Source organism: Microtus oregoni, unplaced genomic scaffold (assembly GCF_018167655.1).
Source record: "Microtus oregoni isolate MIOR12 unplaced genomic scaffold, Mior012 000015F_ref0000493, whole genome shotgun sequence".
NCBI classification, from domain to species: domain Eukaryota; kingdom Metazoa; phylum Chordata; class Mammalia; order Rodentia; family Cricetidae; genus Microtus; species Microtus oregoni.
The window spans coordinates 15,948,050-15,970,639 of record NW_024543074.1 but is presented as its reverse complement, the minus strand read 5'-3'; the positions used below and the strand labels follow the sequence as shown (position 1 = coordinate 15,970,639).

The window sequence follows — 22,590 nt, the reverse complement described above, 5'->3', positions numbered from 1 at the left end:
GTGATCGAGCCCCAAGGGTCTCCTGCTTTCCAGCCTGGGTCATATGAAGCATGGCGCAAGAGTGCTCTGGGCTCTTTCCCTGCAAGCTGGAAGCGGGCTTGGCTGAGCAAAGGCATTGTTGGAAGTGGATTACAGGAAGAGCTGAATTCAAAGACACTGTAATGTACGTTTCTTCATATTCAGCCTTTGAGTTCAGTGTATCTTCTACACTTCTATCTTGGTGAGATTTCACTGTGTTCACAGACTCATGGCCTCCAGGACTCTATTATGGGATGACATAGCTCGGAGTCCCCTGAAGTACCTTTCCCAGCCTGTGAGCCCCACTTCCCTAAAGCATGAAGTGGATAGGACAGTCACCACGCACCTCCTAACCCAGGTGCCAAGCAGGAGGGAGGAGCAAGGCTGCTGACTCTGTTCCTGCTGGGGTCTAGGCTACAGCGATCCTGCACACAGTCCGCATAGACAGAATCTGCAGCCTCATGGCCGTGGAGAATGAGGAGATGTCCCTGGCTGTCTGCAACCTGCTCCAGGCCATCATCGACTCCCTGTCTGGGGAGGACAAGAGAGAACATCGAGGGAGAGAGGAGGCCTTGGTTCTAGGTAGGAGATATTCTGTTCTGGTTCATGTGGACTCCAAGGCAGAGCCAGTCCCTACCGCACTGCAGGAGTTGGCATCTCCTGCAGAGGTGGACTGGTTTGATTTTAGTGTGTGTGTTGGGGTTATAATGGTGAAAGTGGCACATAATACTGAGTGTAGAACTGTCAGCGTGTCCGTCTGGAAGGTGCTGTGGGTGGGTGGTGCCTACGGCTCATGTTAATGTGGCTGTGTTCAATGCCACTCAATTTTATACTTACAAATAGTAAAAATGGTAAATTTTAAGCTATGTATATTTCATCATAGTCTAACAGAAGCTCACTGGGAGACTTGGAAAGATACAGAAATCTATAAGAAGAAAAAATACTCTCCTAAACAAAACCCTACTCACTCAGATAACTCACTGGGTACCCTCTTCTTATCCATGTCAAAATATTTACATAAGTATCAATTAAAAATTGGAATTCTGCTCTAGGTCTTTTTAAATTGTCTTACCGAGCAAGGCCAATGCTACATGCGTTGTGGTTGGAATGTGAAATGAACCCCCCGGGAACGTTTCTGGGTGTTAGGAGCTGTTTTGGGCAGTTAGGGAACTTTTAGGAGATGGGGGTCTCAGTAAAGGAAGTGAGTCAGGGAGGTCTTGAGGTTTCCTGGCTGTTTCTCTGTCTTTCTCATCTGTGTGCCCCAATCCACACAGTGGAGCCCCATGTTTCCACTGCCGTAGCTGTGAGCCACTTTATCAATGCCCTTTCCACCAAAAGCCACCTCAAACCATTAACCAAAATAGAACCCTTCTTCCCTGACTTTCTTTGCCAGGTGTTGTGACCCAGTTATGAGAAAAGTAATTGATATGCACATAATTTAATAGTATTCTTTCTTTCTTTTCAGATAGGGTCTCTCTATGTAGTCCATACTGCCTTGAGTTCTCTATCCTCTAACCTCAGCCTCCCAAGTGGCATTGTAGGTGTGTACCACCAAGCCCAGCCCGGAGAGATGGCTCAGTGGTTAAGAGCACTGGCTGCTCTTCCCAAGGTCCTGAGTTCAATTCCTGGCAACCACATGGTGGCTCACAACCATCTGGAATGAGGTCTGGTGCCCTCTTCTGGCCTGCAGACATACACACAGACAGAATATTGTATACAATAAATAAATAAATAAATATTTAAAAAAATATTTTTTTTGTTTTTTAAGACAGTGTTCCTCTATGTAGCCCTGGGTATCCTGGAATTCACTAGGTAGAATAGGCTGATCTTGAACTCAGAGATTTGCCTGCTTCTGCTTCCTGAGTGCTGGGACTACAGGAGTGCACCAGCGTCCCTGTGTGTTATTAATACTCACTTTTTAGAGGCATGGCTTCTTTTTTTAAAAAAATTATTTATTTTTATCTTATGTGCATTGATATTTTGCCTACATGTATGTCTGTGTGAGGATATTGGATCCCCTAGAACAGAAGTTACAGCAGACAGTTAACCTGCCATGTGGGTGCTGGGAACTAGACCCAGGTCCTCTGGAAGAGCAGCTAGTGCTTTTAACCACAGAGCTATCTCAACAGCCCTAGGCCTGTATTGTTATTATTATTATCTTTTTAAAGATTTATTTATTTATTATGTATAGTGTTCTGCCTGCATGTATGCCTGCAGGCCAGAAGAGGGCGCCTGATCTCATTTCAGATGGTTGTGAGCTACCATATATATGGATGCTGGAAATTAAACTCAGGACCTCTGGAAGAGCAGCCAGTGCTCTTAACCTCTGAGCCGTCTCTCCAGGCCTGGGTTCTTGATTGGCCCTAACTTAACTACAGTAATGGCCAAGGAGTTGCTTGTTTTTTCTGGGTCAGACTTTTTAGAAGGTCCAAGCTGGCTTCGCTTGGATAGTTGCTGGTTAGCTGGAAAGGTTGCTCAGAAGCCTTGATATTTCTCCTCCACTGTTCCCCACCCCTGTGGCCTCTCTCATGGCTATCTTGGATTTCTATATGATATGATATCTGGATTACAAATGGGCCAGCTCAGGGAGTAAGTGCTTTGCAAACCTGGTTATACCCTCAAGTCACATGGCCAACTCAGAGCTAGTGGGGCAAAGGGACCACTTAAGACGAGAATAAGCCTGCTATTACAAGACCTCTCTATCTGCAAACTACAGTGTCAACGTTGCCTCTCCTTCCCTATGTGGCACATCCTCTCCTCCCTCTGTTGCTGATCTGACATATTGTAGAGCCCTTACTTCTTCTTTTTTTTTCTTTTTTTTTAAAATTTTTTTTAATATTTATTTATTTTATTATGTATACAATATTCTGTCTGTATGCCTGAAGGCCAGAGAAGGGCGCCAGACCTCTTTACAGATGGTTGTGAGCCACCATGTGGTTGCTGGGAATTGAACTCAGGACCTTTGGAAGAGCAGGCAATGCTCTTAACCACTGAGCCATCTCTCCAGCCCGAGCCCTTACTTCTTATCTGTCTTCATACTCCATTCTAGAACCTCTAACATCTCTCTAAGTTTCAGAAGATTGTCAGAGCAGAGCTGGGGAAAGGCTCTTGCTCTTTACCGTCCACCCCGGACAGGGTTAGTCCTGGCATCATAGACAGAAGCCCCAGTCCAAGTCCCAGACTCCCTTCCCAACATGTCTGAATCTGGGTGAAGAAGTGTCTGAAGGGAGTATACATGTCCTTCCTATAAGACATTTTTTAGACTTGTTTTATTCCTTGTGTATGAATGCTTTGACTATATATATGTATGTGCACCATTAGTGTGCCTGATGCCCGTGGAAGACGGAAAAGGGCATTGGATCCTCTGGAACTAGCGTTACAAATGGTTGTGAGCCACCATGTGGGTGCTAGGAAATCAAACCCTGGGTTCCTCTTTAAGAGCAGCTAGTGCAGCTGTGCAGTGGTGGTGCACACCTTTAATCCCAGCACTCGGGAGGCAGAGACAGGGGGATCTCTGTGAGTTCGAGGTCAGCCTGGTCTACACAGAAACCCTGTCTTGAAATATCAAGGGGAAAAAAAGTTAATTAAAACCACACGGAGTATCCTTGGATCTCTGCCAGTCATTGCCTGGAAGTAAGGGGTTTCCAGGAACAGGAACTCTTTGAAGACAAAGGGAATGTGGGAAGAGACAGTGGTCTGTGGCCAGAATGCCCTTGGGGGTGTTGCTTGAGGATTTTTTTGCTTTTGTGGGCAGGATTGTGAGATGAGCCACACTGTCTTGGGAAATTCACATGCTTACTGTACCGGAAAACAGTCTGAGGAGAGATTTATTTTGCTCACACTCTCAGATGGTTTATGGGGTGTTGGCTTGGTGCGCCATGCACTTGGCAGAGCACCAGGCATCATGCTGTGATAGCAGGTGGAGGAGGAAGCCTCCTCATGGTGGACGGGAAGAGGGGCGAGAGGGATGGAAAGGGGGGGGAGGGAAGAGGAAGAAGAAGGGGGAGGAGGAGGAAGAGAAAGAAGGAAGGAAGGAAGGGAGGAGAGAGATGGGAGGCACCTTCTGGGTCAAGAAACAGCTGTCCAGGATCTGCCCCATCTTCAACCATACTCTGCCTCCTCCCATTTCCAGAACCCTTTCAAACAGCATCATCAACGGACAGGCATTCCACACAGGAGCCTGTCAGGAGGATGCTTCAAATTCAAGGGGTAACAATCAGAAAAATAGTGGGTTCAGGCCTTCCAGAATCCTTCTAGAAGTTTCTGCCCTCCTTGATCCTCTCTATGTGAAATTTTCTATTGTCTCTACTTGCTCTTTTCCTCTGCTCTTCAGACACCAAGAAAGACCTGAAGCAGATCACCAGCCACCTGCTGGACATGCTGGTCAGTAAGAAGGTCTCCGGGCAGGGCAGAGACCAGGCACTGAACCTGCTCAACAAGAATGTCCCCAGGAAGGACTTGGCCATTCATGACAACTCACGCACTATCTATGTCGTAGATAACGGTGAGATGGGGGATAGGCTTGAGATTCAGTCATACTGTTAAGGGCAGGCTCAGGATACTTGTCCCTGTGTAGAGAGAGGAGATAGGAGATGTTGTCTGCAGAGTGTCTTCAGTCCCCACTGAGGTGAGTGGCAGGCATTAGTGTATCCCCTAGGGGCTGTTGACGCAGGTAGGTCAAGGCTCTGAATTAAGGGCAAGAACATATTCAGAAAGTAGTCAGCACCCCACAACATTGGGTTAAGTGTTTGTTTACAAACAGGACTTTACCAACCATTGGGGTAACATGCCTGAAGTCTCATGGCTGGTAAAACACTTAACAGGCCTTCCAAAGGGGGAGAAGATGATGTCACATGTATTTTATAGCAAGCAAAGTGAAACCGCTCTAGCAGTTAGTCACTAAACCTAAGTGTGAGTTGTCTCGCGAATCCACTGCATCTGTGCAGGAGTCACACCCGTGGCTTTAGAGTCTGCTGTGGTTAATTCTCCTGCAGCTTTTGTGACATATAGCTAAGACTTGTTCTACAAGGCTTAAGTCAGCTTCCATTAGGCACTGTGCTCCCCAAGCAGCCAGCCAACACAGTGTTGTGCTCCCCAAGCACCCACCCAACACAGTGCTGTGCTCCCCATTCACCCACCCAACACAGTGCTGTGCTCCCCATTCACCCACCCAACACAGTGCTGTGCTCCCCATTCACCCACCCAACACAGTGCAAGCACTTAGATTTTAACACTTGACCCTAGTATCCAAGGACCGTTGTCATGCTCCCCTACCTGAGCTGGCCTCTGCATATATTCTGAAAGCCGGCCAGCAACGGTGACCCCCTTCTCTGCACTAGGATCAAGTATGTGGCTTGTGGGATTAAATAGGTGGGGGAAAAACATTTTTTTTATTCTCTTCTTTGATTGGAATGCTGGGATCCAACCCGTGGGCCTGCAGTGGAGGCCTTCTCATGGGACTGCCCACCCTAGGAGAGTCAGAGCCGAGGTGTAGATGGTGGAGGTTTTCCTTAAAGTTGTAAAATATACACAGTATAACATTGCTGCCAATCACTTTCGGTTCCCTGCCAGCCCCCAGAACCCCAGGCTCCCGTGTTTGCCTCAACACTTCCTTCCTCTGACCGGGGTCACTGATATCTCTCCACCTCCAAGCTAGCTCTGACATTAGATGTTCCAGAGGCTTCATGGCGTGACAGTTCCTACAGTGGGCTCGACACCAGGCATGAGGTGTCCTCTGTGTGTGTCACTTGTGATCTCGTCTGAACGATGGAACTGATTGCTAAGAAGAAGGGCGATTGCTAGGCTCAGCTCAGGGAGCACGTATAAGCCCCTTGGCACTAAAGAAATGCTCGGAACAGCCCACCACTCATCTTTTGGGGACACGGGAGTCAAATCGGGGCCTTTCATAGGCTAGGGAAGCACCCTCTGTCACCGAGGTCTGTCCTCTCCGTCTGTAGTTCTGCTGAAGCCAGCTGCCTCGTCTGCATCGTTAGCTTTCAGTACCCATAGGTTTACACGCCCAGTTCCCACACTGTGTTGAAGGTAGGGCGGGCAAGGGGCTCGGTTATTAATCTACTTATTAAACATGTGATCTTGAATTTAGTCTGGTGGAGGAAGCCGTCAAAGGTTCTTCCATAAGGATGTGAGAAGAGATAATGGTAATAATTACCAAAGTAACAGCAGACCTTTGAGGAGTGGGTTCTGTCTCCGGATGGGTGGGAGGCCATTTCTGTACATTATCTGACTGAGTATTCAAGTCTATAAAATAGGTTGTGCTTTTTAACCTTTGTAAATGAAGAAACTGAGGCCTGGGGGAAAGATACTATGAACTCGTATATAAGGAAGCTCATACACAGTCCAGAAACGGCAGCGCTGGTCTAGACCCCTGAGATCGACTAGTGTTGAGTTTAGTATGGTGGCGATAATGGCTTTGCAACAGGGGGATGGCACCACAGAGGCAGAGTCAGGAGAAAGGTCAGGGCTTCCTTGTCCACTCTCCAGCGCCCTAAACTCTGGAGAGGCCGTGTACTGTCTGAAGCCATAGCTGGTGGGGAGCCAGCGATGAGATGTTTTTGAAGGGGACAGAACCCCTCAGGAGTCTCAGTCTCCTTGCTGTTACCCCTTAGGTCTGAGGAAGATCCTGAAGGTGGTGGGGCAGGTTCCAGATCTGCCCTCCTGCCTGCCTCTGACGGACAACACCCGCATGCTGGCCTCCATCCTCATCAACAAACTCTACGATGACCTGCGCTGTGACCCCGAGCGTGACCACTTCCGCAAGATCTGCGAGGAGTACATCACGTGAGTTCCCCGGTGGCATTAGCCACTTCTGGCTGTGTGGCCAGTTGCTCTCCACCTTCAGTAACTTACAGAAATAAAAGTAATTTATTACCCCTCAGTGGGATGGGTATTTGGGACCTGTGTAGCTAGCTTGAGACATAGCTACGTTGGCCGGGACCGCAGTCCTCTGATGGCTTGATGGCTTGACTGGGGTTGAGGAGTCTCTCTCCTTACCTGTCCCCCACCATGGATTTGATGCTGTGGTTTACAGTTAATTCCAGCGATTCTCAAATCTGGACATGATCCAGATTTCTGGGACACTACCCATATCTCAAAACCTGGGGTGTGGCTTAGGAAACTTCCCCCAGAGGGGCCCTAGGTGGGCAAAGACATTACCTTCACTCTGGGTTTCTTCTCTCTCTTCCTAGGATGGCATACTTTTTTTTTTTTTAAGGGGCCAGGGAAGAGAGAGTTTAGATCTTGTAAGACAAACGCATACATCTGTTGTTTTTTTTTTTTGAAAAGGTCTTACTAGGTAGCTCCTACTGGTTTAGAACTCTCTGTGTACATCAGGTTGGCCTCAAACTCACAGAGCTCAGTGCCTCTGTCTCCTGAGTGCAGGGATGAAAGGCATGAGCCACCATGCCTGACAAATTCATACATTGTTCTCACCTATGTATTTATTTATTTATTTATTTTTGAAAAAAATATAAATGAAGCCAGGCAGCCAGGCAGTGGTGGCACACACCTTTAATCCCAGCACTCAGGAGGCAGAGGCAGGCGGATCTCTGGGAGTTCGAGGCCCGCCTGGTCTACAAGAGCTAGTTCCAGGAAAGGCACCAAAGCTAAAGAGAAATCCTGTCTCGAAAAACCAAAAAAAAAAAAGAAAAAAAAGAAAAGAAAGTTTGCCGGGCGGTGGTGGCACACGCCTTTAATCCCAGCACTTGGGAGGCAGAGGCAGGCGGATCTCTGTGAGTTTGAGACCAGCCTGGTCTACAAGAGCTAGATCCAGGACAGGCTCCAAAACCACAGAGAAACCCTGTCTTGACCACCCCCCCCCCAAAAAAAAGAAAAAAAGAAAAAAAAATGCCAAATGAAGAGCTATCCTGAGCTCCCAGGCATGCCAACTCCCTCCCAGTCCTGTACCCCCACTAACCTTGGCTCTTAAAGTGCCTGTGGTACTTGTCTGCCTGAGTTTCAGTCTGTCTTTCTCATCCTATGAGTCCTCCTGTCCTTGGAGCTTGAGTCTTGGTTCCTTACAAAGAAGTCTGGTCCTAGCAGGCTGCAGGCAAAACTTTTTTATTGAGATGCAAGGTCCAGCTAAATGGGAGATGAAGCTCTAACCGAGTCATGGTCTTGCATGCACAAGAGGAATTCACCCTGGTAGAGCGTTCAGTCCTGATTGGTCCATGCCCCTGAGCTCAGCAGAAGCCAGCTTGTTTATAGGCTGGGGCTACTGGAATGAGGCCTGTGTCAGGAGGCCACTCTGCTCACACCTGTGTCTGCAGACTGCATCTCTGTGGCTGTGCCTATGGACTGTTGTTCCAGGTTGAGAAGACTGGAGCTGTTGGAGTCTCTCGTTGGTCCTTGCCTCAGCTGGAGGCTTCTCACCTTTCTCTGTGTAACCAGCAACTAATGACTTGTCAATCATCTCAATTTGAAATGAAACTTTTTAGGGTGCCCCAGCTCAAAACTCTTCAAGGAAGAGATTTTAGGGTGACTGCACTGCAGGCCAGTGCCTCCCTCAGTGCTGCTTCCTCCTCTGACCAATAATTCAACTTCTTGCAGGTCAATCTTCAAGGTCAGAGTGTGCCGCCCCAGGGACATACCCTGTGACCAGCCATGATGTCATTTGTCCTTAAGAAATAACAGTACTATACTCTTTATCTATAGACCAAAAAGCTGAGATTCAGAAAGGTTCTGTGAATCACCCAGTGTCACACAGCTCAAGTGTAGAGCGAATTCAAATCTTCCCTCACGTGTTGTACTCTTTCCGCCCCTTTGGGCTGATTCTCTTGACCACCCTTGTCCTCTGTCTTAGGGGCAAGTTTGATCCTCAGGACATGGACAAGAATGTGAATGCCATCCAGACAGTGTCGGGGATCTTGCAGGGGCCCTTTGACCTGGGCAATCAGCTGCTGGGCATGAAAGGTGTGATGGAGATGATGGTGGCCCTGTGTGGCTCGGAGCGCGAGGCAGACCAGCTGGTGGCTGTGGAGGCGCTCATCCACGCCTCCACTAAACTCAGCAGGGCCACCTTCATCATCACCAATGGCGTGTCGCTTCTCAAGCAGATCTACAAGACCACCAAGAATGAGAAGATCAAGATCCGCACGCTAGTGGTGAGTGGCCTGGGTGCTGAGTGCCAGGGACACCAGGATGGAGGAGACATGGCCCCCAGCCTTGAGGGGGTGCCTTGGTTAGGGTTACTACTGCTGTGATGAAACACTGTGGCCGAAAAGCAAGCTGGGGAGGAAAGGGTTTATTCAGCTTACACTTCCATGTTACGACTCATCATTGAAGGAAGTCAGGATAGGAGCTCAAACAGGACAGGAGCCAGCAGGCAGGAGATGAGCAAAGGTCATGGAGGAATGCTGCTTATTGGCTTGCTTCCCCTGGCTTGCTCAGTCTGCTTTCTTAACCCCAGGGGCAATGTTGACTGCAGGGCTACAGGACCCGACTTAGCCTTCAGTGTTGCTAACCCTTCCATGTCCCTCTCCGCAGGGCCTCTGTAAACTTGGCTCAGCTGGGGGCTCAGATTATGGGCTCAGACAGTTTGCTGAAGGGTCAACGGAGAAGCTGGCTAAGCAGTGTCGAAAGTAAGAGACTGGACTCTCTGCTTCCTCATGGGCCTCTGGGGGGTGTTCTGGATGTGTTTCAGTGACTTTGGGTGAGAAAAGACCCCCCTCACTGGGTCACTCTTGGCCAGACAGATCCCTGGCTCTTTCTGCAGCGGTTTCTCCTCTCCTCCACTTCTAGGTGGCTATGCAACACTGCCATAGACACCCGGACGCGACGCTGGGCAGTGGAGGGCCTGGCCTACCTCACGCTGGATGCTGATGTGAAGGACGACTTTGTCCAGGACATCCCTGCTCTACAGGCCATGTTCGAGTTGGCCAAGGCAAGAGTAGTCCTGATCTCTGACCTCAGGAAAGGGTGTCCGGCCCTGGCCCTCGGGGCTCAGCTGGCTGTGGGCTCATCCTGGCTCCACCCTCCCCGGTGAAGCTGGATTGGCTCTTTCATCGGATGGCCCTCATCTTGCCTGGTTGTGGGTGGACTCATGTCAGCCTGTGACCCTCTGGCAATGAGATCATGAGGGAACCCAGGCAGTGCCTGGGCTCTTCTGGAAGTGTGGGAGGGAGTCCACTAGGAACAGCCCAGAGGTTTCCACTCATCTACAACTAAAGCGGCTCCTTTGCATTTCTTCCTGTCCTGGGGGCCTCCAGACCAGCGACAAGACCATCCTGTACTCAGTGGCCAACACCCTGGTAAACTGCACCAACAGCTACGATGTCAAGGAGGTCGTCCCTGAGCTGGTGCAGCTTGCCAAGTTCTCCAAGCAACATGTGCCGGAGGAGCACCCCAAGGTGGGTCCAGGGCAGCTGGGGGGTGGGTGGTGGTGGTGGGGGAACTGTGCTGAGGAGACCTGGGGAATGCTTTGTGCCCTTAGACAACGACAATAGCAGCTTTCCCCCACTAGGTGGCACTTATGATTCCTGTCTTAATTTTCTGACTGGGGGATGGCTAACTATTTTGTAATTTGATTAAATAGAAACAGATGAATATTTTGCAATATTTGCTGATGACTTCATGAATACTTGTGTTTTGTTTCATGCTTCCAAGTCATAAAAATATGATTTTTCTGGGATATCCGAACTTAGGGATGAGTGCTGAGTACGAACTCAGGTTTCTAAAAGTGCAAATGTCAGCACCCCTACCACAAAAGATTGTATGGTGATTGCCTCTACACAAGGATATGTTTGTATACCATTTGCATATGAATTTATGTGAAAAAATGCTACCAGCTAGTGAGATCATTTGGATTTTAGAAGTCACGTCTGTGTTACAAAATGGAATGGTGTGCAGTAGAGAACTTGGCCGTAAAGTGCCATCATTTCCACAGGACCACTGCTGGCAGTTTCTTGTGTTACTCACAGGAAGGTTTTCTTTCTTTCTCCCCTGTATAGTTGCAATCAGAATATGAGTGTTGCCTTTGGGAATATACTCACGTTGCTGTCTCATTCTTCCAACTACTTCATTTCTTTGTGATGCAAGGGTTTGGATTCAGTGCCTCTTATGTGCTAGGCAGGTGTCCTATGACTGAGCTGCATCCTAGTCCTCCACCTAGGCAGGTGCTCCACAGCTGAGCTGCATCCCAGTCCTCCACCTAGGCAGGTGCTCCATGGCTGAGCTGCATCCCCAGACCTCCACCTAGGCAGGTGCTCTATCACTGAGCTGCATCCCAGTCCTCCACCTAGGCAGGTGCTCCACAGCTGCATCCCAGTCCTCCCCCCCTCCGCTCTTATCACTGGGTTCTGTTTCAGGGATATAGCACAATACATGCCCTGCGTGTGTGTGTGAGGTTTAAGCACATTTCCAGAGATTATATACCATGTCCCCCTCCTGTCTACTCCTCACCTTGATGATGATCTGTCATAATGACTCAACCTGGGGCTGACTAACAAGTGGTCCCTTCCCCACACCCACCCTTGTGTCCCCTCCAGGATAAGAAGGACTTCGTAGACATGCGGGTGAAACGGCTCCTGAAGGCAGGTGTCATATCTGCGCTGGCCTGCATGGTGAAGGCGGACAGTGCTATCCTCACAGATCAGACCAAGGAGCTGCTGGCCAGGTACAACCGGGGTGGGCTGGGGACACTGGGAGGCGGGAGGCAGGATGGAAGATTAGAATAGCGGAGACTAAGCGAGGGCTTGGAGAACATGGGGAAGAGTCCTGACAAGGCAGGCCACTGCAGCTGCATCAGGAGGTGACCCCTGTTCCTTTTGCTTACCTTTTCCTCAGAGATGAAGGGTAGACTAGAGAGGAAGCAGGCAGGTCTCAGTTACAGCGCAATGGGTAAATGCCATGACAAGGAAGCACGGAGGTCTGGCTAGAGTCCAGACAGTAGGTCCCAGCCACCCAGCTAGAAGGTTGGTGGGTGGACATCCAGGAAGGCCTCCTGATAGAGGTGATATCAACAGAGTCCTGAAGGAGGAAAGCAGCCAGCCAACTGCAGGGAAGGACAGGGCTTCAGGAAAGAGCAAACAGCATGTACAAAGGCAGTGAGGATGGAGGGGTAAAGAATAGAGTTTGGTTTCTCCTGTGGTATGTCTGTGGTATGTTATGAGTGGTGGTGGCATTACACAGGACCAGGACCAAATGATGCCGGTAAACAGGAGAGTTTCTCCTGGATTGGGGTAGCAGGGAGCTGTTGGCTGGAGCTGTCTCCAGAAATAGGAGTGGGACGGCTCTCGGAAGCCTTGCTTAGATTTATTGCCTCCCCCACCACTTAAGTGCATGGCAGTGTCCTTAAAGGGGGCTCTTTCCAGTCAAGGGCACACGGTCTGCCTTTCCAGGCTTCCACTGTTGCGCTGAGGGTTCCTGGCTCTGACTGGCTGTGCGTGATTCCTGGGAACGCTCTACAGGAACAGTGAATATTCATTCTCCCTTATCATTGCTTCTGCAGGGTGTTCCTGGCACTCTGTGACAACCCGAAGGATCGGGGCACCATTGTAGCTCAAGGTGGTGGCAAGGTAATTAGGCTGTTCTAGGTAGAAGGTGATCTACTGGGGAGGAGCACACACACACACACAGACACACAGACACACACAGACACACACACACACAACGTGTGCCTGCCTGCGTATCCTACATACACATTCATATATGTGGAACCCCCCCACCCCCCCGTCTCACTCCAAAGTCATGTACTTTAACGCCCCCTACCTTCCTGAAATACCCTCACTCAGTTATCTACACCGTGTAATTCACGGGCCCAAGCTAGTTCCTTCTTAATTTGATGATGCCGTGGGATCTGCTTTGGAATCCTATGCCCTCTCCCTGCTACTCTGGCTGCTGTGAAGCAGATCGTGGGCTTCCCACAGAAGCCTTGCAGTGGAGCTTTGTTCTTCTTTTTTGTTTTGTTTTTCAAGACAGGATTTTTCCTGTAACAGTTCTAGCTGTCTTGGAACTCGCTCTGTGGGCCAGGCTGGACTCGAACTCACAGAGATCTCCCTGCTTCTGCATCCCAAGTGCAGGGATTAAAACCCTGTATCACCACCATCCAGCTGCTCTCCTTCTTAGCTGTGCAAACCTGGGCACGTTACTCTCTCTGAGCTGTAATTTCTTCCTCAGCAAAATGGGGAGGAGCCGTCACTGTCTCACTGCTCAGAGAGTCATGGGAAGTAGGTTAGATACATTCAGCTCATAGATGCTGAATAAACAGCAGGTATTAGGATTAGATTTAGCTTGGGCAAAATGTAAAAAAAAATACCAGTTATTATTTATTATTATTGCTGTTATTATTGTTATGATTTGAGACAGAATCTTACCATGTAGCCCCAACTAGCCAAGTTCTTGCCCTGTATGTAATCCAGGTTGGATTTAAAGCTGTTATAGTCTTCCCGCTTCGTCCTCCTGCATGCTGAGATTTTAGGCCCATGCCACCACACCTGGAAAGAGTCAATTGGTTATTTTTTTTTTCCAAAATGTAGGGAGAAATGAAGGCAGGGACCAAGGGTTGTGAGTCCTTGACAGGTATTTCATAGATTTATATGGCGCTTGAGTTAGTCAGACTTTTGTCTCTGTGACGAACATCTGGCATGAGAACCGATGAGGAAGAGAGATTCCTTTGCGTTTATGTTCTCGGAGATTCCGGTCCACGGTGCCACTGGGGGTCAGAAATGAAGCAGGACCTCATGGTGGTGGAGTGTGAAGCCAAGCAAAGTTACTCAATTTATGAGTCAGGAGTGAGAGTGGAAGGAAAGAGAGGAAAAGGGGAGAGGAAAAACAAGATACACCCTTAAAGTCACAATTCCAATTGATCTGAGGGTTCGCTCAGAACTCTCAGGGTCCAGTCACTTCCCCATCACACTGACAGCTGGAGACCAAGCCTCCCACACATGAGCCTTGGGGACTTTGTCTACAGAGGAACAGTGCTCTAGAGCGCCTTAGGCTGGGAATCTCTGTGAGAGACAGACAGAGGGCAGCCAGAGCCATAGGAGGGAAAGAGAGGCTTCTGGTAGTCTGTGCTTGGCTAGTGACTGTGCTTTCCCTTGCAGGCCCTGATCCCCCTGGCTTTGGAGGGCACAGATGTTGGCAAGGTGAAGGCAGCCCACGGGCTAGCCAAGATTGCTGCTGTCTCCAATCCAGACATTGCCTTCCCTGGGGAGCGGGTAGGTATCTGAGAAGCGAGGGAGAGGGTGCTCCATTGCTCGTAGGGCCCTGTCCCTGCCACCTCCTCTGCTGAGAAAGGGTCATGATGCTGTCACAGGGAGGATAATGAGTCAGGGACACCTTGGACCCCAGGCCTGGCTCTACCTCTGATGAATACGTTTGTCCTCCTGAACTTCGCTTTCCCATTTGAACAGTGAAAGGGAACAATGTAGCCTCTCAGGATCCCCATGCAGATTCAATCTAACAGTGTGTGGGAAGGGAAGGGATTCATAACTGTAAAGCTTCAGATGCAGGAGACTGAGAGATGGGACTATCTCATCCCCACAGGTGTATGAGGTGGTGAGGCCCCTTGTGAGTCTCCTGGACACACAGAGGGATGGCCTTCAGAACTATGAGGCTCTCCTGGGACTCACCAACCTGTCTGGGCGCAGTGACAAGCTTAGGTAAGTAGGGCAGGTGGAGAGGGCAGAGGTCCACAGAGGTGACCATGGAGCATTTGGTTGCAATTTTGTATCTATCATGTACTGACTCCTCTGCTGGATGATGGCGGCAGAGATGAAGCAGGGACAGGAGGGGCTGTGAGCAGGCACCCTAAACAAACCCACAGGGGCTGTGTGAAGCCGAGGTTCCAAAGGCAGCTTCCCCTAAGGTAGAAAGGACCAGTCCACCCGATAGGTAACCCTTCTTGGAAGCAGAGGGGTGGTGGACTGTATTGTGCTATGTTTTAAGTGGCTCTTGAATTAAGGAAATATACTGACTCATGCAAATTAAGTTTGGGATAAATCAGTTAGGTGTGGTTTGGTGCAGGGACTGAAAAAGTTGCCAACAAAGCTACAGAGAAACCCTGTCTCGGGCTGGAGAGATGGCTCAGTGGTTAAGAGCATTGCCTGCCCTTCCAAAGGTTCTGAGTTCAATTCCCAGCAACCACATGGTGGCTTACAACCATCTGTAATGAGGTCTGGTGCTCTCTTCTGGCCTTCAGGCATACATGCAGACAGAATATTGTATACATAATAAATAAATAAAAAAGAAAAGAAACCCTGTCTCAAAACAACAACGACAAAACCCAACAGACAAAACAAAACAAAAAAATTGTCTGGTTACTCGCCATCCAGTCCCCTCCTCTCCCCTCCCCTCTGTTGTTTTAACTTTCAGATGGACTTTTCTCCTCTCTCATGGTCACAAGTGTGACACTTGACCTCATATACAGCAGGAAAAGGAAGAGAATTTTCTTTTCTAATTATTTATAATAAATATCTCCAGTGGGGTGACACATTCTTCCCAGAGCCAGTTGCTGTGACTGGGAGACATTATCTTGTCATTTAATTTATTCCATTATGTCTTCTGGAGGTGGGGTCAGTGTCCCGTACACTGTACAGGCTGAGGATGTGGGAGGGACCCCATGAAGATGGAGGAAGAACCAGCCTCATGCGCTCACGGTTGTGGGGAGGGGTACTCAAGGCCTTCTGCCCCTCACCCTTCCCCCTCACTCCAGGCAGAAGATCTTCAAGGAGAAGGCCTTGCCGGACATTGAGAACTACATGTTTGAAAACCATGACCAGCTACGGCAGGCAGCCACCGAATGCATGTGTAACATGGTGATTAACAAGGAGGTAAGGCTGGGGCTCCAGGGGACAGGGTGACCAAGGTGTGAGCATCAGGCTTGGGATGAGACTGGGGCTCCAGGGGATGAGGTGGACAAGATATGAGTATTGACCTTGGGATGAGGCTGGGGCCATGAGATGGTACTAAAACAGTGTTTTGATCAGAGAATCTAGGAGTCCCCAGATCACACCTAGATTAGGGCCCTGTTTCCCTTTAGGAGTCCTAAGGAAACATATTCATGGTGTAATGAAGCTGAGTCTTGGTCTTAGTGAGGTGGAAAGTGCCATTTTTGTAAGTTAATTAAGCCTGAATAATGTCATAGTATCATAGGCAGGCTATGATCAGGGCATGCAAGGACATGTGAGGCTGGAGATTTTTCACCTCTATACCTAATTCAAGTCTTATACCCTCTCCTGTTACCAGAGTGATTATTTATTTTTCTATTGCTGTGATAAAACACCAGAACCAAAGCAACTTATAAAAGGAAATGTTTGATTTGATATATAGTTTTGGAGGCTTAGAGTCCAGGATGGCAGACCAAGGGAACAACTGGGAGCTCATATCTTGATCCACAACCATGATGCAAAGAGAGAGCCGTGGGAATCACAGGAATCTTCTGAAACCTCAAAGCCTACTCGCAGTGACACACCTCTTCCACAAAGCCACACCTCCTAATTCTTCCAAGACAGTTCCAACATCTGGGGCCAAGTATTCAAACATATAAGCCCATGGAATCTTTTTTATCCTGACTACTACATGGAAGAAAATCCAATTTATGAAAGCAATTTTTGAAAGTCAGCAAGGATTGAGTTCATCAGGGAACTGGAAGGAAAAGGGTGTGTCCAAGGAGTCAGAGATGGGGTGGCCTACAAAAAGGGCACTGTGAAAGGGGGCAACCTTCCCTGGGGGAGCACCTGCTGCTGCAACAACAGAATCCAGCTACATAGTGGTCTTAAGATACAGAAGTTCATTCCTGGCCATGCTATCGTGTCATTGAGTTGGGGCTTGTCTACACAGTGACTGGGAATCAAAGCCTTTTGGGGCACCAGAAAGTGTCTCCCTCCTGCCACCCTGGAGTGATGATCTCTATTTGGTAGTGAGTAGGATCGACCATAGAAGGAAAACTATGGCCGGGCGGTGGTGGCGCACGCCTTTAATCCCAGCATTCGGGAGGCAGAGGCAGGCGGATCTCTGTGAGTTCGAGACCAGCCTGGTCTACAAGAGCTAGTTCCAGGACAGGCTCCAAAACCACAGAGAAACCCTGTCTCGAAAAACCAAAAAAAAAAAAAAAAAAAAAAAAAAAGGAAAACTATGCCACTTACCCAAGGTGGCCAGTCAGTGGCAGCTCAACTCTGCTTCCATTCCATCAGTGAGAATTAGGCCATGGCCACATCAAGGTGTAGGAGAGGGGAGAGCTGCAGTCCTTGGTGGGACAGCTGCTTCCAGTGACTTCCATCTGGGTCCCACAAGAGACGGCCATGCTGACCTCTTCCTTCATACCTCCCCTCTGATGGCCCCTGCTCCAGATCCCAGGAGATACAGAAGGAGGTTCTTGCCTGAGTATTTGTGACATTTGTCTTCTTCCAGAGACCTATATTTTGGATATTTTCTCCAAACAAATGTCCTTAACCTTGACCAATTAGATTTTGCTGTCGTTTAAAGTGTGGCAGAAGATGCTATGGACCTGAGCCTTAATAACTCTTTGTGACAGGTCAGAGGGCTGGGTGGGCATCAGGCAGCTGCTTCTGCTTTCAGGTGTTTGGGACGCTTCAGTCTCACCTGGTGGAGAGAGGACAACTACTCCCCAATACCAAGGAAATCTCCCTGATTGCCCCTGCTCCTGAACAAGTCCCCATGCTTTCAGGACTGCAAATTTTTTGCACAGCGGACCACATCAGCCCAGGACTGCGGGGGAGGTAGTCTGTGTTTCCCAAAGAGAAGCTGCAGCTTTTCCTAGAGTAGAGATGCAAAGAGAAGGGGCCAATCTAGGGGAGGTGGGAAATGTCCTTTTCCTCCTTAGCACTTGGCTGTGGTGATTCATAGCCCCTTCACTCAGGAGATCGTGGAAGAGCTTTACGCAGGCTCAGAGAAAATCTACCAGAGAGCCTGGGCCAGGGAATGTTAGCTGCCTCTTTCCGTCCTGTCCTTGGGAGGTGTAGGCGTGGGACCTCTCTCACTGATCACACACCTGCCTGGAACAGGTTCAGGAGAGGTTCCTGGCTGACGGGAATGACCGGCTGAAGCTGGTGGTGCTGCTGTGCGGGGAGGAGGACGACAAACTGCAGAACGCGGCAGCTGGGGCTCTGGCCATGCTGACCGCAGCACATAAGAAGCTGTGCCTCAAGATGACGCAGGTGGTAAGAGCAGGCCGGGGACAGGAGGGAGCTGGGTGAGGCATATGGAATCTCCCAACCTTCAGACCATACTGTCCCGGTTCATCTAGGGAGGCTGGGCTGCAGGGCAAACTTTCCTAGTCGGGAGTTGGTTTCCCAATGCCTAAAGAGGGGAGGCTGTGCCTCGTGGTCATTACCACTACTGCTACTGTTTGAACTTCCCAGGTACATTACCTAAAGTCCTCTTGCCATGGTTTTGTGGGTGCACATAACCCCTACTGAAGAATGATAATAACCCGAATCACATCACTGCTGAGGGGATCATGAGTTCCTCAGAGAAGGGTGGAAGGGGTTGGGACACTGCAGGAAGCTGGTGGTGGTTTGGTAAAGCGGCTGTAGGTTCCCTTCCATGGACAGGATGACGGCTGTTATGGTGAGGCTATGAGCGCTTCAGCAGCTGTAGTGGGAATCACACTGTTAGTCTCAAGCATGAGACTTTTTTCATCTCCCCCACACGGAGCCTAGCTCATGGGCATTCATCTCCATTGGAGTAAAAAGGTCAGCTCAGTTCAAACCTGCTCACATCTGGGGTAGAGGTTGGCTCCTTTACATGGTTAATTGAAGTGTGTGTGTATGTTTGCAGTGTGTGTAGTCTCTGAGTTCCATGTATGTGATTTTTGTCTTGTTACCAGAGGTCTCTGCTGGGTACTAACTCTCCTGTGTGAACTCTGGACTTGTCTCTTTTACTATGGCAAGCTCTTCAAAGCTATCTTGCCTCTAAGCATCACCCATGGAGACAGAACATGGTTCCTCTTGGTATTCGGATTCGGTAGATTGGGGTGTAGGAGAGAACTCCTGGCCTGGGTACCACTCCTAGAAACCAGTGCTTTAGAGTTGCTTCTCCTAGAGTAACTAGACGCAATGGCTCCAGAGGTTACGTGGTCAACCAGGACCCTTTGGTGACTCTGCATTTCTCCTAAGTGGGATGCTGCCCCATGGGGATATGTATATGTGTATGTATATGACATACCCACATATTACATCATTTAATATTCCCAATCACCTTGGCAGGTAGGGGATTATTAATATCCTCATTTTCCATTGGGAAACAGGTTTAGAAATGGCACTTGCAGCACAGCAGAGTCAGATGAGAATCTTGAGGCCTGTCACTTAGGTGAGGCCATGCAGACGGCAAGCGCTGAATGCAGCCTGAGGACTGCTCTCTCTGAATCCAAACTCACAGAGATGTTTGCTCTGCTCTGCTATCTCGCCTGTGTCCGTCCAAGGCCAGGAGTCAGCAGCTCCTGGCTGTGCTGTCAGCTTCCTTCCTGACTCACAGGGTGATGAGAGTGGCTGAACACTGGTCCACAGCAGTTGACTGTCCTCATGATCGTGCATGGTGGATGGAGAAAGAATGAGAGAATGCGCCTCGGATTCTTTGCTTATTCCAGTCGAAAGCAAGGCTGGAGGACATGCCTGGAGCTCTTGTCTCAAAGGGCACCTGGCTTGATAGAAGCGAGCATTCTCCATGTTCCCCTCATAAGGACTCTCTTTCCTTGACTTTCTGTAGCTTCATTCTGCCGAGATGTCCAGCAGGCCTGTCCTTCTGCTTCTTAAGATGTTTAAAAAATAAATGGACGGGGCTGGAGAGATGGCTCAGCGGTTAAGAGCACTGGATGCTCTTCCAAAAAGGTCCTGAGTTCAATTCCCAGCAACCATATGGTGGCTCACAACCATCTGTAATGAGATTTGGCGCCCTCTTCTGGCGTGCGGGCATACATGCAGGCAGAATGTTGTATACATAATAAATAAATCTTTAAAAAAAATAAATAAAACCCTACTGCACGTACTGGCTTTGGGGGAGCCTAGGCAGTTTGGATGCTCACCTTACTAGACCTGGATGGAGGTGGGCAGTCCTTGGACTTCCCACAGGTCAGGGAACCCTGATGGCTCTTCGAGCTGATGAGGGAGAGGGACTTGATCGGGGGAATGGGAGGGAAATGGGAGGCGGTGGCGGGGAGGAGGCAGAAATCCTTAATAAATAAATAAATTTAAAAATAAAAAAAATAAATAAAATAAATGGACGGGAGCTGGGGAGACAGCTCAGTGGATAAAGTCTTTGTTGTGCAAGCGTGAGGACCAGGGTTAGAATCCCTAGCAACCATGTAAAAACCAGACAGGCATGGTGGATGCCTGTAACCCCAGTTCTCCAGGGACAAACCGGCTTGTTGATACAGCTCATCAGTGAGCAAGGGGTTCAGTTGAGAATGCTGTCTCTCCAAATAAAAGCGGGCTGCAAGCAGGGTGGTGGCGGTGCACACCTTTAATCTCAGTCCTTGGGAGGCAGAGGCAGGAGGATCTCTGTGAGTTTGAGACCAGCCTGGTCTACAGAGCCAGTTCCAGGACAGTTGGTGGTAACACAGAGAAACTCTGTCTTGAATAACAAAACAAACGAACAAAGAAAGTGGACTGTGACTGAAGAAGACAACTGACACCAATTTCAGGCCTCCAGACACATTCACAAGCATACGTGTATGCTCCCGCATACTGTATGTGTACCTATGAACATGCATACACATACAGGCAGTATATATATATATATATATATGTGTGTGTGTGTGTGTGTGTGTGTGTGTGTGTGTGTGCCTGCCCATTTTAGTTTATTACTATTTACAGATATGTGGTCATAGTCAAGTTATTTAGTTGTGTGTATGACTGATACTTTCTGTTTCTCTTGTTATTAAGCCTTCTTTCTGCCTCCTCACTGATTTCTTTTTTTTTTTTTAAATTTATTTATTACGTATACATATTCTGTCTGCGTGTATGCCTGCAGGCCAGAAGAGGGCACCAGACCTCATTACAGATGGTTGTGAGCCACCATGTGGTTGCTGGGAATTGAACTCAGGACCTTTGGAAGAGCAGGCAATGCTCTTAACCACTGAGCCATCTCTCCAGCCCTCCTCACTGATTTCTTAAATCCTTTTATTCTGCAGACAACCCAGTGGCTGGAGATCCTGCAGCGGCTTTGCCTGCACGACCAGTTGTCAGTGCAGCACCGGGGCCTGGTCATTGCCTACAACCTGTTGTCAGCGGATGCTGAGCTGGCCAAGAAGCTGGTGGAGAGTGAGCTGCTGGAGATCCTGACTGTGGTGGGAAAGCAGGAGCCGGATGAGAAGAGGGCGACTGTGGTTCAGACAGCCCGGGAATGTCTCATCAAGTGCATGGATTACGGCTTCATCAAGCCGGTGTCATAGAGAGGGGGCCACAGGGTGCTGGGGTTGGTCCTGAACTGTAAGGAGCCTTGACCTAGGCCCTCCCAAAGTCAGTTCAGCTAAGAATCACAGGAGTGGCAATGAAGTCTTGTCACAAAAGAAAGACTTAGTTGTCTCTTGAGTCGTCAGTCTTCCCCTTGGTCCTGGGAAAGTCTGAGTGTTCCTCTGGCTGCCTTACTTCCTGCCTCCCTAAATTTGTCAGGTCCCAGGATTTCTAGGATAACTTCTGTCTGTGATCAGAAAAGGGGAAGGACAATTCCCTCTGTCTCTTTTCTGAAGAGCAGAATAATAGACTGTAGGTTGGGATTTTTTTTTTTTAGGTTGGATTTTTTTATATATATATATTTTGAGAAATTATGTAGTCGCAAGGTAGGAACTAACAGGTGTGTGGCCATAAAGATCAATGCTGTTGGTCAATTTGGATGCTGATCTCTGCTGATTTCTATGACCTCTCTCCCATGCGTTGAAACCATGTGTCTCAGCAGCAAGTATCCTGTTCAAGTCCCACACTCACTTCACATCACCCAACCTCACTGGAAACAGTTCATGCTCACAGTGGTATGTGGTTTGTTTGGGAAAGTCTTCCATGAAAGATGGATAAGATGACTGTCAACAGATCAGCTCAACATCCTCTGAGCAGAACATAGATAAATATTAATGAATGTGTGCTTGTCATGCAGGGAAAGGTCTGACGTTGCTAGACCCAGCGGTTCAATGCCATTACCAGCCTTATTCTCTCTCTCTGTATGTGTGTTTTCTTCCTCTTAGTTCCACATCTGGTCTCTGCATTCCTCTGAGGTGACCTCATTTTGTGACGAGCTCTCTGCATGTGCTAGAAAAAGCAGAGCCTAGCAGCTCTGTTGTACATAGTTGCTATGATTCATTACAGAAGAGAAAGGACTGGGAGCCTTGTAGATCCCCACGGATGACTAGTGTACCTAGCTTGGGTCCTGCTTCATGCATGAACCGATCGTATCCAAAGGTAGATGTTCATTGCTACACCTGTGTCCTGTATGTAAAATTTGGGGGTGAGGAGGAGCCTCACCTCGACCCAGCTGACACAGACTGAGTAGGGTTAGTAGGAATGTGTCTCACCACACAAGAGTATACTTTGGGCAAATGAAAAAGAACGTATATACTCTGATCCTACTGCACGTACTGGCTTTGGGGGTGTTGTTCTTAATTCCTGT

General features: G+C 48.8%; 1 protein-coding gene across 1 annotated transcript in view; it reads left to right on the top strand.

Annotated features, from left to right (window-relative positions):
* Unc45b (unc-45 myosin chaperone B) overlaps positions 1 to 22,590 on the top strand; it is a 28,208-nt gene extending 5,618 nt beyond the window's left edge. The window contains exons 7-20 of the mRNA XM_041664982.1: positions 432 to 600; positions 4,352 to 4,522; positions 6,645 to 6,816; positions 8,837 to 9,137; positions 9,520 to 9,614; positions 9,775 to 9,916; positions 10,242 to 10,382; positions 11,520 to 11,647; positions 12,482 to 12,548; positions 14,076 to 14,189; positions 14,518 to 14,633; positions 15,686 to 15,803; positions 17,997 to 18,152; positions 21,122 to 22,590. Coding sequence (XP_041520916.1) covers positions 432 to 600; positions 4,352 to 4,522; positions 6,645 to 6,816; positions 8,837 to 9,137; positions 9,520 to 9,614; positions 9,775 to 9,916; positions 10,242 to 10,382; positions 11,520 to 11,647; positions 12,482 to 12,548; positions 14,076 to 14,189; positions 14,518 to 14,633; positions 15,686 to 15,803; positions 17,997 to 18,152; positions 21,122 to 21,382 — 2,151 coding nt within the window. The 3' untranslated portion in view covers positions 21,383 to 22,590. The remainder of the gene's footprint in view (positions 1 to 431; positions 601 to 4,351; positions 4,523 to 6,644; positions 6,817 to 8,836; positions 9,138 to 9,519; positions 9,615 to 9,774; positions 9,917 to 10,241; positions 10,383 to 11,519; positions 11,648 to 12,481; positions 12,549 to 14,075; positions 14,190 to 14,517; positions 14,634 to 15,685; positions 15,804 to 17,996; positions 18,153 to 21,121) is intronic.